Genomic DNA, 21,588 nt, shown 5'->3' with positions numbered 1-21,588 from the left:
TGAATGTAGACATGATAACAAGAAAGTTATATGTGGTTTTGCACAATTTACTTCTCTATTTGTGAATGTTTAAAATAATTTTTTATTCTTGTCAAAAAAATAATAATTCAATATTAAATGTGTACATTGTAAATGGATAATATAGATAGATCTATCCTTCAAAAAGAAAAAATATAGATGGATCTAGTAAATTTGGAAATGAATTTAATTTTCATACTTAGTATATATGTCTCTAAAAAATACTTATTATATATTTAAATATTTTTTTTATAGAAAATAGTTTATGTGAGTTAAGCACTCGACATCTACTAAAGATTCGAAGACATGTGTATTCTGATCATTTTAATTTTATCATATTATTATTCCTAGGTGTTTTATTGTTATATACTATTAACTTTGATGTTGTGAGTTTAGTTGTAAATTTATCATTTACGTTTTCAGTAATGTTGAATAATTATACTCTATCAATATGAATGAATAACTATCATTTTGTTTTGTTACAAAAAGAATGTTATGGCACTACATCGAAAGATGTAATTGAGTTAAACTCTTGTCACAATTTAGATATACACTTTTTCAAAAAAAAAAAAAAAAACAATTTAGACATGCATTGACCGTAGAAACTATTTAACCAATCACAATCTATCATTTGTATCCTTTTTTTAAATTTTTTTTTATCGTTTTAAATGACTTTGAAAATACTTATGACTGTAAAAAAAAATACATGTGATATTAATATTTATTAATTATTAATATTAATAAAGTATATATTAAATTTTCAAGTCAAACAATAAATAATATTTGTGCATGAGACAATGATAATCAACAAGTTACATGTGATTTTTTGCACAGTTCAATTTTGTACCTTAAAATAACTTTCTATTCTTGTAAAAAATATAGGTTAAATATGTTTTTGATTCCTGTAAATATATTGATTTCTCGTTTTAGTCTCTGTAAATTTTTTGTTAGACTTTTAGTCCCTCAAGAGTTTTTCATCACCACTATTAGTCCCTATTTTTTTTGGTCATTCTCATTTATGTCTAGCCTTCATATTTTTTAATGAATTTTTTTTTATAGATGGGTAGGATATTATGGCAGTCTTTGAAAAAAAGAATTTTTTTAACAAAATATTAATTAAATATGAATTTTTAAACATAAAAAAATCATATTTAATTCATGTTTGTTACAATAATCAAATTTTTTTGGGAGATATTGTCATAATATTCTACACGTATTTCTGGAAAATTTCATTAAAAAATATGAAAAATAGATATAAGTTGACTAAAAAGTAGAGACCAGAAGTGGTTATGGAAAACTTTTAAGGAACTAAAGGTCTAACAAAAAAATTTGGGAGACTAAAACGAAAAGTTAGTGTATTTATAGGATCAAAACAATATTTAACCCATAAAATATTATACAAAATCACGTCTTTTATTTGGTATGTCATGTTATTTGGTTTAATAATTGGCATGTTATAAAAATTGTCATTATCATTGAACATTGTAAATGGATAATATAGATAGATCTAGTGAATTTTCCTTAAAAAAAAAAAATAGATCTAGTAAATTTGGAAATGAGTTTGATTCACACTTTGTATATATGTAAATATATTTTTTTCTAGAAAATAATTTGTGAGTTTGGCATCAGACGTCCACCAAAGATTTGGAGGCATGTGTATTTCAGTCACTTTAATTTTATCATATGTATCTTGTCGATGCATGTTGTTAACTTTAATGTTGTGTTGATAAAAAAAATTCATATTGTAAGTTTGTTCGCAAATTCATCATTAAGTTTTAAAAAATGTTGAATAATATATTCTATCAATATGAACGAGCGAATATCGTTTTGTTTTGGAAAAAAAAAAGTTCTCACACGACATCAAAAGTTGTGGGTGAGTTAAATTGTTATCAACAAATTCGACATACGTTGACGGTAAGAAATTATTTAACAAATCACAATCTATCATTATATCCTTCTTTCAAAAAAAAAAAAAACCCAATTTAAATGGCTTTGAAAATATTTATGACTATAGAAAATTTACATGTGATATTAATATTTATATATTATTAATATTAATAAACTATATTTTAAATTTTTAAGTCAAACAATAAATAATGTTTGTGCAGGTGCCGAATCAACAAGTTACATGTGATTTTGCACGTTTCAATTTTGCACCAGTGAATGTTTAAAATAACTTTTTATTTTTGTAAAATAATACATGTTAAATGTATTTTTAGTCTCTGTAAATATATCAATTTTTTCATTTTAATCGTTTAAAAAATTTGATTGACTTTTAGTCTCTCAAAAGTTTTTTATCGCAATATTTGTCCCTACTTTTTAGTCATTATTGTCTAGTTTTCATATGTTTTAATGAAATTTTTCATAAATTGTTAGAATATTATGAAAAACTCTTCCAAAAAATAAAGAGATTTTAACAAAACATGAATTTTTATGTTTTAGATGTTTAAAAAAATTATGTTTAATTAATGTTTTGTTAAAAAAATCTATTTTTTTTTTGAGATTGTGATAATATTGTACACATTTGTGGAAAATTGTATTAAAAATATGAAGGATAGATGTGAGTTAACTAAAAAGTAGGGACCAAAAGTGGTGATTAAAAACTTTTGAGAGACTAAAAGTCTAACAAAAAATTTTAGAAGACTAAAACGAAAAGTTAGTATATTTATAGGACCATAAACATATTTAACCCAGAAAATATTATAAAAAATTAAATCAACATATGGTAAATAGGCATGGCATCAAACCCTGTACCTACGGGTACCTGCTCAAACCCAACCCAATTTGACGGGTTTTCTCCGTCTTGACTAGGTTTTGGTATGGGTTTGAGTTTTTCCCGATTTTAAAACACGGGGTATGAGACATGTAACGAGGATATAATATGTATCCACCCCAAATCTATACCCAAACTTTTTCCTGAATGTCAAAATTACTCTATTTATTCGGTATGTCATGTTATTCGGTTTAATAATTGACATTTTTTTTTTAAGAAAACATGTTTTTTTTTTTAATAATTGACATGTTATAAAAATTATCATAGATATTTAAAGGAGCAACCATATTATTTGGTCAATGAAAAGTTAAAGTAAACATATTGCTGGGTAATACGTTAGAACATTGCGTTCTAGGCAGCTAAAACGTGTTATGGTATTTTTTTTCTAGCAACCATATTAACTGAATCCTTCCCGTGTTTTCATTAGGGTATTTTTTTTCTATTGTTTTGTAACGATATAAGTTGACATGTGCAGCTAAACCTTTATTGATCAGGGTTCCACGACAAATCCCTTCTTATTTGTTGGATTCAATTAATAAAGTTTTTCATTCCGTTTATGATTTAATTTTCAGATTTAAATTGTATATGTATGTTCTCTAATGCCTTTTTTAAGTGGAATTTGTCCGGTTTTATAAGTGGAGTGAATAGGTTTTTTCGATGGTTTGGTCCTACTTTTACAACTTTTAGGGTGTGTTTGGTTTAGGAGAGAAGTTGTGAAGAGAGAAATAGGTAAGAGAGAGTGTGAAAAGAGAGAAAGATGTCAGAAATAGAGTAGATTTGATGTGTTGTTTGGTATAAGAGATAGATAAGAGAAATAGAGAAGAGAGAAGTATTGATTATTTACAAAAGTACCAAAATACCCTTGAATTTTGGTAAAATTCTATTAAGAGTAATTTAATAATTTGTTTGATCAATCTAAACTATTTGTAATGTATGCTTTTATTTAATTTAAAATGGTATTGAAATTATATATATATATATAAATCAGCACCAGGAGTGAATTATCGCACTCCCACCGTCTACACCGGTTCATCATCTAATTACCTAATCATTAATTTTTTTAGGGGGCACTAATCATTCATTATGTTCCCATCTGTATATATGTTTTATTTGATTAAAAAGCCTTGTTTTTTTTACAGAATTTGATTTGATTAATAAAAACCTAATTATCTACATCCATGTCTTATTTTTCTCCTATGATGATTCAAAATAGCAAGCCTGGTTGCCTTTGCGTTTAACATCTATTTTTCGTTACCGTCCATGGATGCCTTCAGCTCGTCAGACAATGTTCAATTTTATTAGAACCATTCATAAACCATAATGAAATATAATCTTTGGAAACAAGGGTGAAAACGGAACAACAAATAATAACACACTTCTCTCCCCCTTTCATCGCTGCTGTGAAGAGAAAGCAAAAAGTAGTGGGTCCCATCATTTTGCAATCTCTCTTCCCTATTTCTCTCCATACCAAACAAGAGAAAACTACCATCTCTTCTCAATTTCTCTCTTCTCTTCCTTCTTTCTCTTCAAACAAACAGACTGTTAAAGATTAAGCGATTAATTTGAAAACTGCAGAGCTAACTTCTCTTCTATTCTGCCTACGCCCGCGACGCCCCGATCAACACCACCGTCTTTCTCCACCGCGGATCGTGAGGTTAGTTCTCTTATCTTTTTCACCATGCTAGGGTTTTCAGATTCATTTAGCTACAATCTCACTACTGTTCTGTTACTTTGATTGCGTTACCAAATTCTCCATCACTCGCCTTCGATTTCCTAGTTTAATTTTCATATTTCTTTACCCTTTGGTTTCAATTGCATAATTTGTGCTTCAGATTTCCCTAATTTTACTAACTTTTGCTTATTCGTTTCGTAAATAAATTATTTCATTATAAAAATTTATTCTTTTTCATTTCTCCAATATTTTCATACCTAGCTTCAGTATAAATATTATCACTGCAGAAAAGAAAATACTGTTCGTCTTCATTGAGTTAATTTTGAGCTTTGTAGTTAACTTGTTTTTAAGTGATTTTTGTTTATATTTGTTTATCTACGCTTCATAGCTTGTTACTTAGTAGAATGTTGGAAAAACTGACCCTTGTAGTTCATGTTGTCCTTTGACAGATAAAAAAATGCCGAAAGTAAAGACCAACCGAGTTAAATACCCAGAAGGCTGGGAGTTAATTGAGCCGACACTTCGCGAACTTCAAGGAAAGATGAGGGAAGGTTGGAATTTTATCTCTTACATTATACTGCATGTCTTACTAGATTTTATTTTATTTTTTTAAAGAAATTTAATTCTGAAATCTATGGTAGTAATTTTTTGTCATGTCTTTTATGTTGCAGCTGAGAATGATCCACATGATGGAAAAAGAAAATGTGAGACTTTATGGCCTATATTTAAAATTGCACACCAGAAGAGTCGCTATGTGTTTGACCTTTACCATCGGAGGAAGGAAATTTCGAAAGAATTGTATGAATTCTGTTTGGATCAAGGATATGCTGACCGCAATCTAATCGCAAAATGGAAGAAGGTATGTGTCGTGAGACCTTTTATGTGAAAGTACTTTTGTTTTTGTATATTTGTTTTTCATAGAAGTAAGTTTGACTAGGAGGTAAGTGAGAAATCCAAATACGAAACCGACTGTAATGAAGGAAGAGGTTAACTTGATTCTAAATATACTTTTGGGTTGAAGACACATTAAAAAGATGAGTATTTCTCTCCAACCACACACACCTTAGGACTGCGAAAGACACACACAGCAATTAAATCCAATCTCCTTGTTTCTGTTATGTCAATAGATTTGCTATAGAACTTTAAAGAATTATTTGAGCGGGTAGAACACCTAGTGCTTTCTAATAATCCTTAAACGTTGTTCCATAAGAAGTCACCTTATAATGCAATAGTAACTTCCCTACAAACCTAACATACCGTGCAGTTCTGCTCAACAATGGTAGTTTGCACATTAGATACCTCTAATTTAAAACTAAGGAATGATCTTCACACAACCACCATAGTTTACCCCAAAACTAGCATATTTAAAACTAAGGAATGATCTTCACACAACCACCATAGTTTACCCCAAAACTAGCATACAATGTAACTCCTCGCAACAGGAGCAGTAATCAAGTTCTTGAACTTCCATCTTAGTACTTCTGACTTGTAATGACGAGATTCGTTTCTCATCCGTGAAGCCAAAAATTATGCTTCGGGCAAAAACCTGTCATCTGTAACTTGTCCAAAGTATGGTTTTGGGGTTCCGAACCGAGTGTTGTGTGTGATCTACATTTTAGTCTCTTGGAAATGAACAGTATGTGTTGGTCTTGGTAGAGATGACCTCCTTAACTTTCTTAAGCTTCACTAGATTCCCACAACCCCAGGTCTCCAGTATTCCAACTTCGAATCTTTGAAACAATTTTATAGTTCACTTGCTGGTTTCATCAATTCACTCTTGAAATGTTTTCAAGAAGCACCATCATGATAGACTAGGCAACATTTAATGAATAAACTAAATACTGTGAATCTTCTCCCAACTGCTCCAATTGTGAATGACTATTTATGAGTTCTTGCTTTTAAGTATGCGTTAGTTGTGGGTGCCTCCATAATATGACTATTATAAAATTTGTGAGCTAATGCTTCTATTGCTAATGCAGTGCAACATAATGATTAACTGTGTATTCATCATAGTGGATTAGATATATAAATATCTATCTTATCTGCGAGTAAAACTATATCCCCTCAATACGATCGAAGAATCATATTTTCAGTTTGATAGGGGTCTAATGGTGACATGAGAAAATATCAATTCTTTGGGAAGTTTTGCTTTTCCTAAGATGTTATGAGGTCATAGTTGTTTCCTAGCAACAATTATTGAAATATTCTGAAACTCACATATAATTATTGTCTGCCACCATCATCTTCCCTTTTGTTAATTAACCTACCTGTCTATTATTATTACTACGCTCTCTTGGTTTTGACTTTTGAGTACTTAAATAACGTGTTTTTGTTTTTAAACTACAGCCTGGTTATGAACGTCTATGTTGCTTAAGGTGCATGCAGCCACGCGATCACAATTTTGCCACCACTTGTGTGTGCAGAGTACCAAAGCAACTTAGGGAGGAGAAGGTTATAGAGTGCGTCCATTGTGGTTGCAAGGGATGTGCAAGTGGGGACTGATTGAACATCAATTCTAGTATCAGGAGGGTTATTTTGTTGTGCTATTTTGTCTCTGTTGTTGAAACCCTCACGGAGCTCAAAGTTCTCCTCGTTGTATTAGTTCAAAACTTGACTTTGTACTTTATCATTGATAATCTGCTGTGTACTTTTGCTCGATTCTTGATGACTTCAACATCTGGCGTAAGAGTCAAGATTAATTGAACAGAGATTAGCATAAAAAACTTTTAACCGTAAAGACCCCCCGGATAGTTCATCCTTATTTATTAATTTTGATAGCAGTTAGCAGGAATTTAATATAACAAATTCCATCTAAAAAAATGCATCGCACCAATTTCATGCCTTTTTTTTTTTTTTACAATATTTTGTACACTTTTTTTTTTTTTAAGGAAATCCTTATTTATTAATTGTTAAGTCTGCAGCAACTTAACCTAATTTTTTCCCTCCACTAATCCCTTATTAGGTTTGCAACAACTCAATCCTAAAATTTTGGCTCTAAATCCTTATTTATTAATTTTGTTAGGTCTGCAGCAATTTAACCTAATATTTTCCCTCTCTTTTGCTGTATTAGGTTAGCAGTAATTTAATCTAACAAATTTCATCTAAAAAAATGCATCGCACCAATTTCATTCCTATTCTCTTCCTTTTTTTTTTTGACAATATTTTGTACACTTATTTTGTAATTTAGAATTTCTATTAATTGAAGTGGCTTTGTTTTTCATGTTAGTAACAATATAATATTGTATTCTTTTTATCTTTTTTCTCTATAATTTTAAAAAAAAAAATGAGAAGATAATGCCCCAATAATATATTTTGATAAAATTTTCTTCAAAAAAAAAAAATATATTTTGATAAAATAAAATAACAGTCTTTAATTGATTAGTTTTTCAAAACTAAAATGTAAAATTTGATAAGATTCAAGTGTCATTGAAGGACATAGTAAGACAAATTTGAAGGTAATATTGTATCTCTAATAATCTAATTTGCGTATATTGATCGATCCATGATCTTACAGGTTAAAGATTATTCATTGGTCTCTATTTTAGTCGACTAGACCCGTGCGTCGCACGGGTCAAAAGTCTAGTGTTTATTTATTAATTTTATTAGGTCTGCAGCAACTTAACCAAATAATTTCCCTCTAAAATGCTGCATTAAGTTAGCAACAATTTAACCTAACAAATTCCATCTAAAATGCAGCAATCCTAATATTTCTCCTCACTGATGGGCTTTTCATTCTTATCGTGCTGTGTCATCGTTTGTATATATCTATTTTTCTGTAGACTTTTTTTTTTGACAAGTTGTTGTACAATTATTTAATACGTTTACAAACAGAATACCATAATTTCTATGCAAACTCAGCTACCCTAATTTTTGCAACAACTAAACCTAGAAAATTCCCTCCAAATGATTCACATTAATTGCTAAGTGTTAACCCTAATTATGTACTATTTCCTTCCAACACTTCTTCAATTTGAAATTCAAAAAATTTTGTTAGGAACCATGAATTGCATTAAATTACATCTATTGCTATACCCTTTGGAAAATACATAGCTCTTCAACCAAGCACGCATCTTCAAAATAATTAATCCATTGTATAAGATCTCTTCTATTTGGTTGGATATGATATGTATTTGGTTGGAAAAATATATTATTACTTTTAGTAAATATCAAAGTGTAATTATTCTTTTTAGAGTTGTATGTGTAATTTAGAAATTCTATTAATTGAAGTGACTTTGTTTTTCATGTTAGTAGAAATTTAAAACAATTATTACAAGTCAATTTTTGATGTTTAACTATAAAAGTAATAAATAAAATTGACCCGTGCAACAATATAATGTTGTATTCTTTTTATCTTTTTCTTTATAATTTAAAAAAAAATGAGAAGATAATGCCTCAATAATATATTGTGATAAAATAAAATAACATTCTTTAATTGATTAGTTTTTCAAAACTGAAATGTAAAATTTGATAAGATTCAAGTGTCGTTGAAGGACATAGTAAGACAAAACTATTTGATCGTAATATTGTATCTCTAATATTCTAATTTGAGTTTATTGATCGATCCATGATCTTACGGGATAAATATTATTCATTGGTCTCTATTATAGTCGACAAGACCCGTGCGTCGCACGGGTCAAAAGTCTAGTTTGTTAAAACTTTTGCTCTTGCTCATTACAAAAGCCTAAACCATGTTTTTTTTATTCAATTACATTCATCCTTTAACTTTTAATCCTTTATTTTTACATGTGCTTGATTTTCTAGTGGTCATAGCAATTAATTAATAAAGTTTATAGTTTGAGTTGTTTTTTTTTTTTTTGAGCAAATTTATGAATATGGTGAGAAAGATGAAGAGGAAGAGAGAGAAAGAAGAAGAATAAAAGGGGAAAAAATCAATTGGTGATAGTGCACTATTTTGGTTTTGGTCCCTCTATGAATTTCGTTTTTTGGTTTTGATCCATTTCAATGTGTGATTTATCTTTCACTTTGTCAAATTAACGTTGTCTGCCACGTCACTCTTCGTTAGCCACATGTGCATTTTTGTAATGGATGAAGACGGCAAGGACCCAAAACAAAACGTTTAGAACTTACATGATTTGTTTTGTAACAAAAAAAGATGCAGGAACAAAAACAAAAAAAATTTCTTTGGATAATTTATAATCAAAAGTAGGAACATCAAGTGCATGCTTCAAAACCCAGAACGGTGGTTGCAAAAATTGGAAATTGCCTAACAAAAGATTTGTCTGTCACAACTTTGCCTTATTAATGCAGCGACTAAACTTATATCATAAAAAAAGTGATATTATTTGAAGATAAAAATTTAATATTGTATTTCAACACTATAAAATACATCAGTTATAAATTGTTGATGTTAAATAATTAAAATCTAAATGTAGTCTAAATAACATTTTTGTACAATGAAACAATTTCAAATGAGACATCAATATTAGACTTCCGTTTGAAATATTCTCTCTAGATTTTCAATTTTCTGTAATCATCATCTCTAGATCGAATTATATTTACATTTTTCTATTCAAATATATATCCTTTTGCTATGAACTGAAGTGAGCATTGATAATAAAAAAATAAAAACATCCCTATCCTCTAAATGGAAATGACAAGTTCATATTTATATACAAAGAACAGACTATGCCGAAAAATCTATTCGTAAAAGGGCATAAATTCATCTATCCTCCTATCGGTCTCCATCTTCAGCACAAGAAAAGTAATCTCCAAGTTTGTACATTGGATGCCTCTAGGAGTTCTTTGATACCCTGAAAGAACATTACGAAAATTTCTTAAAACAGTCACATCTTAACAACAAAGACAACAAAATAATTGCGCAGTTGATAAATAAACAAGAAAGTTACAAGTCAGATAGATTGTTTGTTTTCTAGTCCATAACCATGTACATTGTTTGGTGCTTCAATTGACTGTTTATCATACAGCTTCACTTGATTCTACTGAGTCATTGTATATTTGTAGGCTAGAAAATAAGGTGACAAAAGAAGGACTAGGCCAAAATCATTATCATCAACATAAGATCACCACCAACACCATTTCCATGTAGATGTTTAACAATTATACACTTTACCTAGAATAAAAACAGATAACTGTCATCTGTACAGGCATAACTTACTTCAATCACAAATTCCCGCATGATTTTACTTGAAAAAACCGTGCCATGTCATGCAAGCAAAACAAATGGTCTTTTAGCAACAAAAGTAAGTGAATCAAATAGAAGATTGTTTAATCAAAGCGGGTAGAGACTAGAAATAATATTTCGACAGGCCCAATGATGTGTTTGATCTATAGTGAAAATTCCACATGGCGTAATCTAAGGTTAGGGTGTTTTACAAAAACACCCTAGCCTTAATAGGATTCATTTACAGTATATAATATGACTCGTGATTTGTGCTAGCATTTAGATAACCTTAATACATACTCTTCAGGGATTTGAGGATTTCCAACTAGTTTAATGCTAAACATAACCTCATATGCGAATATAAGAATGACTTGGTGGTTAGAGCGAAGTTGTTAAGGAGAGCACTAATAAGGAGGTAGAGGGTTCAATCTCCACCCTTAACATAAAACTAATAATACTGACATTTTCTGTTTCAAATTAAAAAAACAAAAAAAACATCATTTGCTTAAATCTAATAAAACAGTGCCAGTCCACTGTCAAGGACTTTCATACTGGTCCTCGATACACGTGAAGTCGTGAACCACTGTCTCTGGCTTTACGTTGAAGCGAGACTATGAAGTATATTAACCGTAAGACAGAGAAAAACAATGCATAAAATAACATGGGTTTGTAACAGAAAAACAAAGGATAAAACAAATATCAAATCACAGGCACACACAGATTGTCCTAATTTGACATTAATGAGTTGTACATTCATTTTTTCAGAATTTATCAACTTGAATACCAATAGTAGGAAAAAGAATGAGTCATAAAAACAACTTATTAATTCCTTTACATTCATGAATCCATTTAATAAACACATCAACATTTAGTAATTATACAAACTTTTACATATATTCAGTTCACATTTTGTAAACTATTATGCTGTCAATTATCATTTCCTAGCAATATCGGTTGACTAAGCTTTTCTTCAGTGTTGTTGGGCCACAATACACTTATCCAATTATAACTTGATCGTAGCTAAACTTTCTTAAAGTCAAGAAAATATATACCCAAGCAAACAATTACTCAATTCCACAAATGCAAAGAGTATGGCCTAATTTGTGAACATAAGTCTAATTATTCGAAGATATTTTATTTGAGGCGAGTATGTATCATAATAAATGTGCAAGAAGACATTAAAATGCTTACCACAAAATATGCCAAGGAGCAACTCTGTTAAGGGCCGACTCTGTTGGTCACATAAATTGTCACATTTGAATAGTAACAATTTTGAATAATATAGTTAAACATAAGTTTTGAAGCCTATGTCAGTTCTCATTGTTGTGTCAGATGCTATATTATTTTGGAAACAAAAATTCTCTTAATTCATTCTCTCCTTGGTTAGTGGACAAGTAGTTGACAATCATTTCTGTGGTGGTGGCATCTACAGAAAAACCTTTGTCTCTCATCATTGTAAGGTATTTTATTGACCTTGCAATCTCTCTTTCTGCTACCAAGCCTTGGACAAAGACATTGTAAGTGCAGCTATCGGGCATGCACCCATTCTCTTCCATATTACTCAGTAAGTCTTCAGCTTTATCCAACAATCCTTGTTTAGCAAAACCGTTAATCATAATGGTATAAGCATAAACATTAACTTGCAAACCTTTAGCAGGCAAGCATGAAAAAAGTTCCAACGCAGTATTTAGTTTTCCAGCACTGCACATTCCGTCAAGTATAATACTATAAATCACAATATTAAGATCAAGATTACTCTTCTCCATTGCGTGAAACAACGATAATGCCTCCGAAAGAAGTTGGCTTTTACACAGTCCATCCAATATAATAGCGCAAGTTTGAAGATTGGGAACTTGACCGTATTTGTGCATATTTAAAAACAGTTCTTTTGCGGCCAATGGTCTACCAACTTGACAAAAACCACCTATGAGAGTGGTCCATGTGACAACATCAGGGGTGAAACCAACCTTAATCATTTCATCCAAGAGGTGCATAGCCTTGTTAATGTTTTTAATCTTACACCATCCATGGATGAGCGAAGTGTAAGCTACAATGTCTGGTAAACATCCCATACTAACCATTAGTTCAAATACTCTTGTTGCCTCATTCATTTGATTTTGCAAACAATATCTATCAATCAAAGAATTATAGGTAAATACATCCGGCACTTCCCCTATCAAAATCATAAAACCAATCACACTTTTTGTCTGCATAATTTTCCCTTCTTTGCAAAGAGCATCCACCAAAATGTTAAGTGATTGCAAATCCGGCATCACTCCCATTTTCATCATCTCATCCAACAGCGAACCAGCCTCTTTCCAACGTCCGAAATTACTAAGACCTTGAATCAAACAAGTGTAAGTAACAAGATTAGGCCTAATACCCTTCCCACTCATTTCCAAACACAAACCTAAGGCCTCAGATACCAATCCATCCTTGCACAAACCATCCATAACTGTGCTATAAACCACCACATTAGGGTTCCAATTTCTTTCCTCCATCTTCCTTAACCACCCAACGGCTTCAGAAGTTTTGCCCATCTTACACAACCCATTAATCAACACGCCATAAGTCTTAACATCCGAACGATACCCTGTCTTTTCCATATGATCAACCAACTCCACGGCCCGACCCACATCTCCTTTCACACAAAGCCCATTGATAAGAATGGTAAAAGTCACAACAGAGGGCTCAAAACCAAGTTTAAACATAGTCCCCAACACAGAAAACCCAAAAGCAACCAACTTTAAATGGCAAAGTGAATTGATAACAACATTAAGAATAAAAGTATCAGGCTTTATACCTAAAGAAGAATGCATTTCTTTGGCTAAAGATATAGCAGTTGTGTAATGCCTCATCTTCACAATAAACCCTAATAACAAAGTAAAGTCTATAACAGAAGGCAAGGGGTTCATTTTAGCCATGGTATGAAAAAAGTTCAAAGCTTCATCAATGCTCTTCATTTTACCTGATTTGCATTGGTTTCTCATGAAATTCAAGAACTGGGTTTTGTTGCTATGTGACTGAATTTCATGATTAATGTTTGTTGATTTGGTGCAATGAGAGTGAACTGGAATATGCAAAGCTGGAGAAGGAGAAAGAGAGGTGATAGTACACATGTGGTGAAGAAGACGAAAACGAGAGAGAAAAGAGATTCTTCGAAGCATTCAGGAAAGTTCAACAAAGTTTACAATGACATTAGGTCAACACTTTGTAAGCACAACAATAATGGATTTCAAAGAAACGGACACTTGATTGTTCTTACTAATAATTAGTAACAGAGACATTACGTCGAACAGTTTGTAAGCAATATTTGAAATATAAAATAATAATATATAGTTACTCAACGTAGACGCTGTCCTTGAACATGGGTCACTGCTCCAACATACAGAAGAAGAAAAGGCACAGACCTTTTCTGAGTTGATACTTGCTTGCTGTGAGAATCACTGCTAACCTGTTTTTGTTATAAAAAAAACCCTATTTTTTATGTAAATAATATACACAAAATTTCATTTGCCGTTTTTGAGTTTAACACTTTTCTTGTTTTTGTTACTTATAGTAGTGTTAACCTTTTTAACAAGTTAGGTTAAAAAAATACACACGATATTTTAATATTGTGATGGTTCACATAAACATGTTTTTTTTTTTGACAGACACATAAACATGTTAAATTTGTATCCCTTATTAAAAAAAAAATTTTGTATCCGTAAGTTTAACTCAAACATTACATTTCTCTCCAGTTAAATTGTGTGAGCTCTTAGCCACCAAACTATTTGACAAAAAAGACATGTTAAATTTGTCTTTTTTTGTTTCTCTCATCACTTAAAGGGAGACAACGATTAAGAGTCCGTTTGTTATAGCTTTTTCAGGAAAAAATCACTTATTTTAAAAAAATAATCACTTTTAAGAGTTTTGCATTCGTTTGTTACAACTTTTTAAACAAATCAGAATCTAAAAAAAAAAAATCTAAAAACAGCTTCAAATGAGAACCTGTTAAGAGCACCTTCTAAAAAAATAGATTTTTTTTAGATGAGAGAGAAAATATGTTTTAAAAGATTGAACCAATTTTGTAACAAAAAACCCCTTTTATATAGTTGTATCCAAACAAACTAAGGGCCCGTTTGTTTCAGATTTTTTCCAAAAAAATCACTTTTTTCATTTTTAAGTGTTTGTTTAGGATTTTTAGAAAAATCATTTTATCAAAAATATCTATTTTGACCCTAAAATGAAAAGCTATTAGGATTAACTTTTCTCAAAATCTATTTTTTTCAATAACAAGGAGATAACACATGTGCATGTTAGAACTCAATTTTTTTTTAAATGGTTTTTTATGGATATTAGGCAAACACAAATAACTTCAGATTTTTTTTAAAATCTCTAAAAAAAATCTCTAGATTCTTTTGATACAAAATCTATTTTTTTTTAAAGCTGAAACAAACGCACCTTAAATTATTTGTTTTAAAAAAGTGATTTTTATTGTGGTAAACAAATGCAAAATAGATTTTGATTTTTTATAAAATCTCTAAAATATAATCGCTAAATTATTTTATGTGAAAATTACTTTTATTTTTTATGTGAAAATTACTTTTATTTTAATCCGTAACATGCGGAGCCTGAGACATGATTGAGTGTGTATTTATTCTCTATATATTTTAACTAAATTTAGACCATTGATTAGATCTCTCGATAATATTTTAAGGTTTCATGGATGAAAGACTTAATTGATCCATCACCTTAGAATCCATGTATATTTCCTTTTATGATGCGTGTAGAAAATATGGTGGATTCTAAGGTGAGGGATCAATTAAGTCCCTCACCCATGGAGCCTTAAAATATTATCGTTAGATCTAATCAATGGTGTAAATTTAAATTTGGTTAAAATGTATAGAGAATAAATACGCATTCCCACACTTAATCATGTCTCAATCGTTGCCTCACTTTTATTTTTCACAAGGTGCTTCAATGGTGGATTTTTTTAGGGTTCCTGTAGATCTTTGCACGAGGAAACATTTAATTGGATTAATTTGTGGAATCAACCTTCAATGGGTGATAATATTGGGGAACGCAAGCATATTCAAGGACTTTCTCTTATGGTCCTCTTTGTTCGAAATGTTTTATTCATATGTAATACTCCCTCCGTCCTAAATTATAAGGAAAAAAACTCATTTTCCTTGTCCCATATTATTAGCAAAAAAGTTTAACTTTTATCATATTTAATTATGTTTTTTCAAAAAATCATCTTCCTTCAAAAAAAAAAAAAATCTTATAATTAATAACCAATACAAATTGTTTTTACATCTTTCTATGAAACTTATTCCAAGGATAACACAAAAAACTATACTACAAACTACAATATTTTAATTTTCTTAATAAGTGTGATTTTTTTTTTTCGCTTATAATTTGGGACGGAGGGAGTATATTGTTTTATTATCTTGCTCAAAGAATTTTAGATAAAGTTATAAGGCTAAAATATGATTTTGGTCCCTGCAAATATGCCTCGTTTTGGTTTTAGTCCATGTAAATTTTTTTTGTTGTTTTTGGTCCCTGCAAATATGTCTCGTTTTGGTTTTGGTCCCTGGCCCCACTTTTGTGATGATTTGCACACGTGGCACATGATGAGTGAACTCATTTATTAAAAAAATAGTCCCTGCAAAATCTTTTGATTTTTAAAAAGATCCCTGCAAAATATTTTTCTTTTGAAAATAGTCCCTTGGATATGAAGGTTGGATTTAGATATGTTCGTTGCCGAGATGCAGAAGTTCATAACAGCCAGAAAGAAAGTGAGAGTAAAGAGAAGAGATTATGGCCCCCGTTTGGATTGAAATTATTTTGAGTTTATGTAAATAAATAGGCTTTTATTTTAATTTAAAGGATAATTCTCTACAACTTGTGATTACTTATTCCTTAAAAAAATATCTTGTGATTACTTATTATTTACTTCATAGTTATCAAAAAATTTGTTACAAACAATTATCTGTAAGGCATTTTTTTAAATGTAAATAAATTAAATTTTGTGAAATGACTATTATGCACGTAAAATTAAGGAGATAAAAATAAATTTATATACATATATGAAAAAGTCGATATGATAGATTTTTTAAAAACCTGTGACTATTTTCAAAATATGTAGTGTGTCTATTAAATAGATTTTTATTTTATATTTAAAACACCATTAAATTTTTAAACCACAATCGTTGAGGATTTTATATGGTTATATGTGCAGAAGAAAATTTGGTTATATGTGCAGAAGAAAATTTTTATGTACCGATGCACGATAGTCGATATGATAAAATTTTGAAAACTCGTGACTATTTTTTCTTTTTTGCATATTTTGAAAAAATAATTTTTGAAAACTCATGACTATTTTTAAAATATCAGCATTAATGCAGTGTTTCAATTATTTAAATTTTTATTTTATCTGCAAAATATTGTTCAATGTTTGCATTGTCTCCCGTTGCAGATTTTAAATGTTTAAATCTGCATAAAAATAAATTTATATCCATATATGAGAAAGTCGATATGATAAAATTTTAAAACCCGTGACTATTTTCAAAATATGCAGTGTGTCTATTAAATAAATTTATTTATATTTTATATTTAAAACATAATTAAATATTTAAACCGCACTCGTTGAAGATTTTATATGCTTATATATACAGAAGAAATGTTTTACATATCGATATGAAAAACTTTTGAAAACTCGTGATTATTTTCAAAATATCAACATTAATACAGTGTTTCTATTAATTAAATTTTTATTTTATGTAAAAAACACCATTCAATGTTTTTAAAAATTAAGTTGTTCTCTCAACAAAAAAAATTAAGTTGTGATTATTTTGCAAAATGATCATTATGCATGTAAAATTAAGGAGATCATGAGTTTTATTAAGGATGTCTCTACAACTTGTGATTACTTATTCCTTAGAAAATTATCTTGTGATTACTTATTATTTACTTCATAGTTATCCAAAAATTTGTTACAAACAATTATCCGTAATACATTTTTTTAAATGCAGATAAATTAAATTTTGTGAAATGACCATTATGCACTTAAAATTAAGGAGATCATGAGTTTTAAAGTGGACGATTGTGAAATTTTGCCGTAGTTCAATTTTTATATATTGGTAGATATATTGTTAGTAGATGTTAGTAGATAGATAAATATAAATAAATTAAATTTTGCGAAATGATTATTATGCACGTAAAATTAAGGAGATAATGAGTTTTAATTTTAATAAGGACGATTGTGAGATTTTGGTGTAGTTCAATTTTTATATAGGGAAATTAGCCACTTTAGTCCCTGAATGGGAGATGATTCGTCACTTTAGTCCCTGAATGAAGAGAAATTGCAAAACAGTCCCTGAATGAAGAGAAATTGCAAAACAGTCCCTGCATGGTCAATTCCAGGGACTAAAGTGACTAACGGAGTCTACATTCAGAGACTAAATTGACTAACGAAGTTTGCATTCATGGACTAAATTGACTAACAAAGTCTACATTCAGGGATTATTTTGCAATTTATCTGCATTCAGGGACTAAAGTGACAAATCCCTTCCGATTCAGGGACTAAAGTGACTAATTCCCTTTTTATATATTGTTAGGAGATTTCATATTCCATGAGAAAACTGAATAAACTGGGAGAAAGAGGGCGACGCTGCTCGAAGGAGAAAAAGACAGGTTCTAGTTCGCGGCCCCGACCAACACCGCCGCACCACCGTCTTCGTTGCCGCCGATAGATTTACCCTGAGGTTTGCTCTTCAACCTTTTTTTTACTTTGTCAGGGTTTGGAGATTTTAGCTTCCTAATCCTATTATTCGCTATTCACTCTCAATCTTTTATTAAAACATCAATCTCCTTAATTTTACTGCGATACGATTTCCTTTTACTTTTCATTTCATCTCAATTATATGTTATTTTGTCAACATTTTACTTATTTTTATGCATCTATTGAAATTTTGAAATTAGGGTTTGAAGAAAAAAAAGGAATTGTTGAATTTGTGGAAGAACAATGTCTGTAACAGCCGGTGTTAGTGATACAGTAATAGCTGTAAGGGATAAGCTTAGAGGTAAAATTGGACAAACAAAAGTGAATCGTTATTGGCCTGGTAAAGCTCCCGAATGGGCTGATAAGGAGATCGAAGATGCATCCGGTGATATTAGATCCGATAGGGAAGCTGCTTTGGATAAAGCTTTTCCTCGTCACGTAGAAGATACTGCTATTGTTAGGAAAGATGATCGTAGGCTTCGTAGATTGATTGAGAGTAGGACAGATAACCGTGAGGAAGTTAGGGAGGATCATAGAAGAATTCGGCAGGCTGAGATTGTTTCTACCATTGAAGAGGAGGCGAAGAGGCAGGAAGGGTTGGATTTAGAAGAACAGGATGAGGATGCTATGGCGGAGAGAAGAAGACGGATTAAGGAGAAGTTGCGTCAGAGAGATCAGGAGGAAGCGCTTCCTCAGGAAGAGGAGGAGGAAGAGGAGGAAGAAGAAGAGGAGGAGGAGTCTGAGTATGATACTGATTCTGATGAAGAGTACACTGGAGTAGCTATGGTGAAGCCTGTGTTTGTTCCAAAGTCGGAGAGAGATACCATTGCTGAGCGTGAGCGTCTCGAAGCTGAAGAGGAGGCTCTTGAGGAAGCAAGGAAGAGGAGAATGGAGGAGAGGAGAAATGAGACGAGGCAGATTGTTGTTGAGGAGATTCGGAAGGATGAAGAAATTCAGAAACATATTGAATTGGAGGCGAATATTGCTGATGTGGACACTGATGATGAACTCAACGAGGCAGAGGAATATGAAGCTTGGAAAGTGAGAGAGATTGGTAGGATCAAGCGGGATAGGGAGGACCGTGAGGCACTGTTGAAGGAAAAAGAGGAGGTTGAGAGGGTGAGGAACATGACAGAGGAGGAAAGGAGAGAGTGGGAAAGGAAGAATCCAAAACCTTCTCAATCCTCAAAGCAGAAATGGAGATTTATGCAGAAATACTACCACAAGGGTGCTTTCTTCCAGTCTAATTCTGATGACCGAGCTGCCACTGTTGGAACTGATAATATTTTCACACGCGATTTCTCTGCACCAACCGGGGAAGATAAAATGGACAAGACAATACTGCCCAAGGTTATGCAAGTCAAGCACTTTGGTCGCAGTGGAAGAACTAAGTGGTCCCATCTGGTCAATGAGGACACTACTGATTGGAACAACCCGTAAGTTCACTTTCCCTTGAATATCTTTCAATAATAGCGGTAGATTCCATTTTCTATTAGTTGATATTATTGTTTTGCTCTTTGATCCTGCCAAAACATTGCTTCTCTCTTTACAATTTACATGTTCTACTGAAGTTCATATGGTTTGACACTCATCCAAAATGGTCTTGGACATTTACTTTTTTACATTCTTGATTTTATATTGAGAAGCTTTGGTCTAAACTGAAATCAAGGAAATGTTAATTATAATAAGATGCATTGATAAGGATATGAAGACGACTAAGTGGCTTTTAGTATATTACATGCCTTTATACTGCATTTTGTTTGAAAGATGTCTCCTATGTTCCTGTTTGTTTTTATAGTCCTTGTGGGTTTTATTTGTTTTTCATTTGCTTGTGAAGTTAAGAGAGTATGGCACAATAGTTAAAAGTCATGATTCTAATTAATATAATGATTAAGGTCTATTCTCTTGGTGTTTTTGGACCATATGAAATGCTAGCTTTATCATCAATGAAACCTTTTATCTGTTTGTTTTGGATATTGATGTAGTTTGCGGAACCAATTTATAAACAGCAAAAGGTTTTTTTTACTTGTTTTTAGTCTTTCACCAGAGTTTTGTCATGCATTCTCATTGTAGGTTGATAGGTTTGCTGTCATGTTAGTATGAATGATAATCATTATTGAAACCAGCTTTAGCATTTTAGGCAGCATTTGCTGCATCACGGCATATGTTTATTTTTAAATGAAATCTGGATTCACACATAAGATGGATTATAGTTCGAGATAGTTCTATGATCCATGTAGCTAACTATGGATTATAGTTCGAGATAGTTCTATGATCCATGTAGCTAACTAACCTCGTTGTTATTTGAGTGACTTTCTGAAGTCTTTTATGCTTCCAAATACTTCTTTTGTCTGAAATATGTCTATGTCCCTTATGGAGATTTTTAGGATTTGTTAATGCATTGCTGAATTCATTTTGTATACCATGCAATCTTACTTCAGGACCACTCTCGTCTTGTCCTAGAAATTAAAAAAGGGGTTTTCTAGGATGCTAATTTTATACCTGGATTATTGATTTATTTTTATGCTCTAGTGTTCTTTCTTTAACACTGATTTGCAATGCAGGTGGACTTACAATGATCCACTTCGAGCCAAGTATAATGAGAGAATGGCAGCAATGAACGCTCCTATAGCGAAGCCTAAAGGAAGCAGAAAATTGAAGGATTGGGAATCTCGATGAATTTGAAATTCAGAAATAATGTATTATTGTCCTTTGGATAGTTTGATTACTGGAAAGACTAGACCACTGGCTATGCCATATCCTATGTATACTTGTGTTCTTTTTAACAGGAAATGAAAATACTTCATTATTGGCTTAAGCATGCATGCTATGGATCATCGAGCACAGTTTATGCATTGGAATTTATGCCTAGCTCATCTGCTTATTCTTCCTCAGTTAAATGAGTGAATCATAGCTGTTTAAGTATCCTGACAACATAATTTCTTTAACCAGTTAGGACTATGACTTCCTTGCATGTCATCACTCATCACGATTACATTGTTACCGGCTGTTGTAAGGATTATATTGAGTTTGCCTATATTGATGCCACTAGTTTTTTACAAGTCAATACTCAAATTAATAGTCGGAAGACTGTCTGTTATGTTAGACATAGAATGATTTTAAAAGTCGGCCATATTAATCTTCATGTCATGTAAAAATTGAATATACACATTCAACGATCAAATCTTATTTTCTTAGAATTTATTTCTTGTTCGTTT

At 31.2% G+C, this 21,588-nt stretch overlaps 3 protein-coding genes across 4 annotated transcripts; 2 read left to right on the top strand and 1 right to left on the bottom strand.

The window, feature by feature from the left end:
* The first annotated feature begins 4,255 nt into the window (after window positions 1–4,255).
* On the top strand, window positions 4,256–7,121 carry LOC146933226 (protein BUD31 homolog 2-like). 2 transcript variants are annotated; one of them, XM_085704969.1, is made up of 4 exons: window positions 4,256–4,445; window positions 4,913–5,014; window positions 5,135–5,322; window positions 6,810–7,121. In XM_085704969.1, exons 2-4 carry the CDS (start codon window positions 4,921–4,923, stop codon window positions 6,963–6,965), a joined length of 438 nt encoding a protein of 145 aa, XP_085561095.1. In that variant the 5' UTR covers window positions 4,256–4,445; window positions 4,913–4,920; the 3' UTR covers window positions 6,966–7,121. The 2 variants fall into 2 exon arrangements, with proteins under 2 accessions (XP_085561095.1, XP_085561096.1); XM_085704970.1 differs by having other exon boundaries at window positions 4,321–4,445; window positions 4,893–5,014.
* A 2,796-nt stretch (window positions 7,122–9,917) lies between these two features.
* LOC146933225 (uncharacterized) lies at window positions 9,918–14,129 on the bottom strand. Its single transcript, XM_085704966.1, has 2 exons — window positions 11,797–14,129; window positions 9,918–10,234 (listed from the first exon to the last, which is right to left on the bottom strand). The coding sequence occupies exon 1, from the start codon at window positions 13,770–13,772 to the stop codon at window positions 11,946–11,948; it is 1,827 nt and encodes a 608-aa protein (XP_085561092.1). The 5' UTR covers window positions 13,773–14,129; the 3' UTR covers window positions 9,918–10,234; window positions 11,797–11,945.
* A 4,126-nt stretch (window positions 14,130–18,255) lies between these two features.
* LOC146933224 (uncharacterized) lies at window positions 18,256–21,188 on the top strand. Its single transcript, XM_085704967.1, has 3 exons — window positions 18,256–18,353; window positions 18,571–19,806; window positions 20,935–21,188. The coding sequence occupies exons 2-3, from the start codon at window positions 18,614–18,616 to the stop codon at window positions 21,047–21,049; spliced, it is 1,308 nt and encodes a 435-aa protein (XP_085561093.1). The 5' UTR covers window positions 18,256–18,353; window positions 18,571–18,613; the 3' UTR covers window positions 21,050–21,188.
* Window positions 21,189–21,588: the final 400 nt, after the last annotated feature.

This window comes from Medicago sativa, chromosome 4 (genome assembly GCF_051527215.1).
Source record: "Medicago sativa cultivar Bolivia chromosome 4, Bolivia_mono, whole genome shotgun sequence".
Classification (NCBI taxonomy): Eukaryota; Viridiplantae; Streptophyta; class Magnoliopsida; order Fabales; family Fabaceae; genus Medicago; species Medicago sativa.
Note: the sequence above shows the minus strand (reverse complement) of the source record. Positions and strands in the feature narration are given on the sequence as shown.

Coding starts and splice junctions, on each gene's coding strand:
- LOC146933225 (XM_085704966.1), bottom strand. CDS start 13,772: ATGCTTCGAAGAATCTCTTTTCTCTCTCGTTTTCGTCTTCTTCACCAC.
- LOC146933226 (XM_085704969.1), top strand. CDS start 4,921: ATGCCGAAAGTAAAGACCAACCGAGTTAAATACCCAGAAGGCTGGGAG. Junction 5,015..5,134: donor TCAAGGAAAGATGAGGGAAG/GTTGGAATTTTA, acceptor TTTATGTTGCAG/CTGAGAATGATCCACATGAT. Junction 5,323..6,809: donor TAATCGCAAAATGGAAGAAG/GTATGTGTCGTG, acceptor TTTAAACTACAG/CCTGGTTATGAACGTCTATG.
- LOC146933224 (XM_085704967.1), top strand. CDS start 18,614: ATGTCTGTAACAGCCGGTGTTAGTGATACAGTAATAGCTGTAAGGGAT. Junction 19,807..20,934: donor ACTACTGATTGGAACAACCC/GTAAGTTCACTT, acceptor TTTGCAATGCAG/GTGGACTTACAATGATCCAC.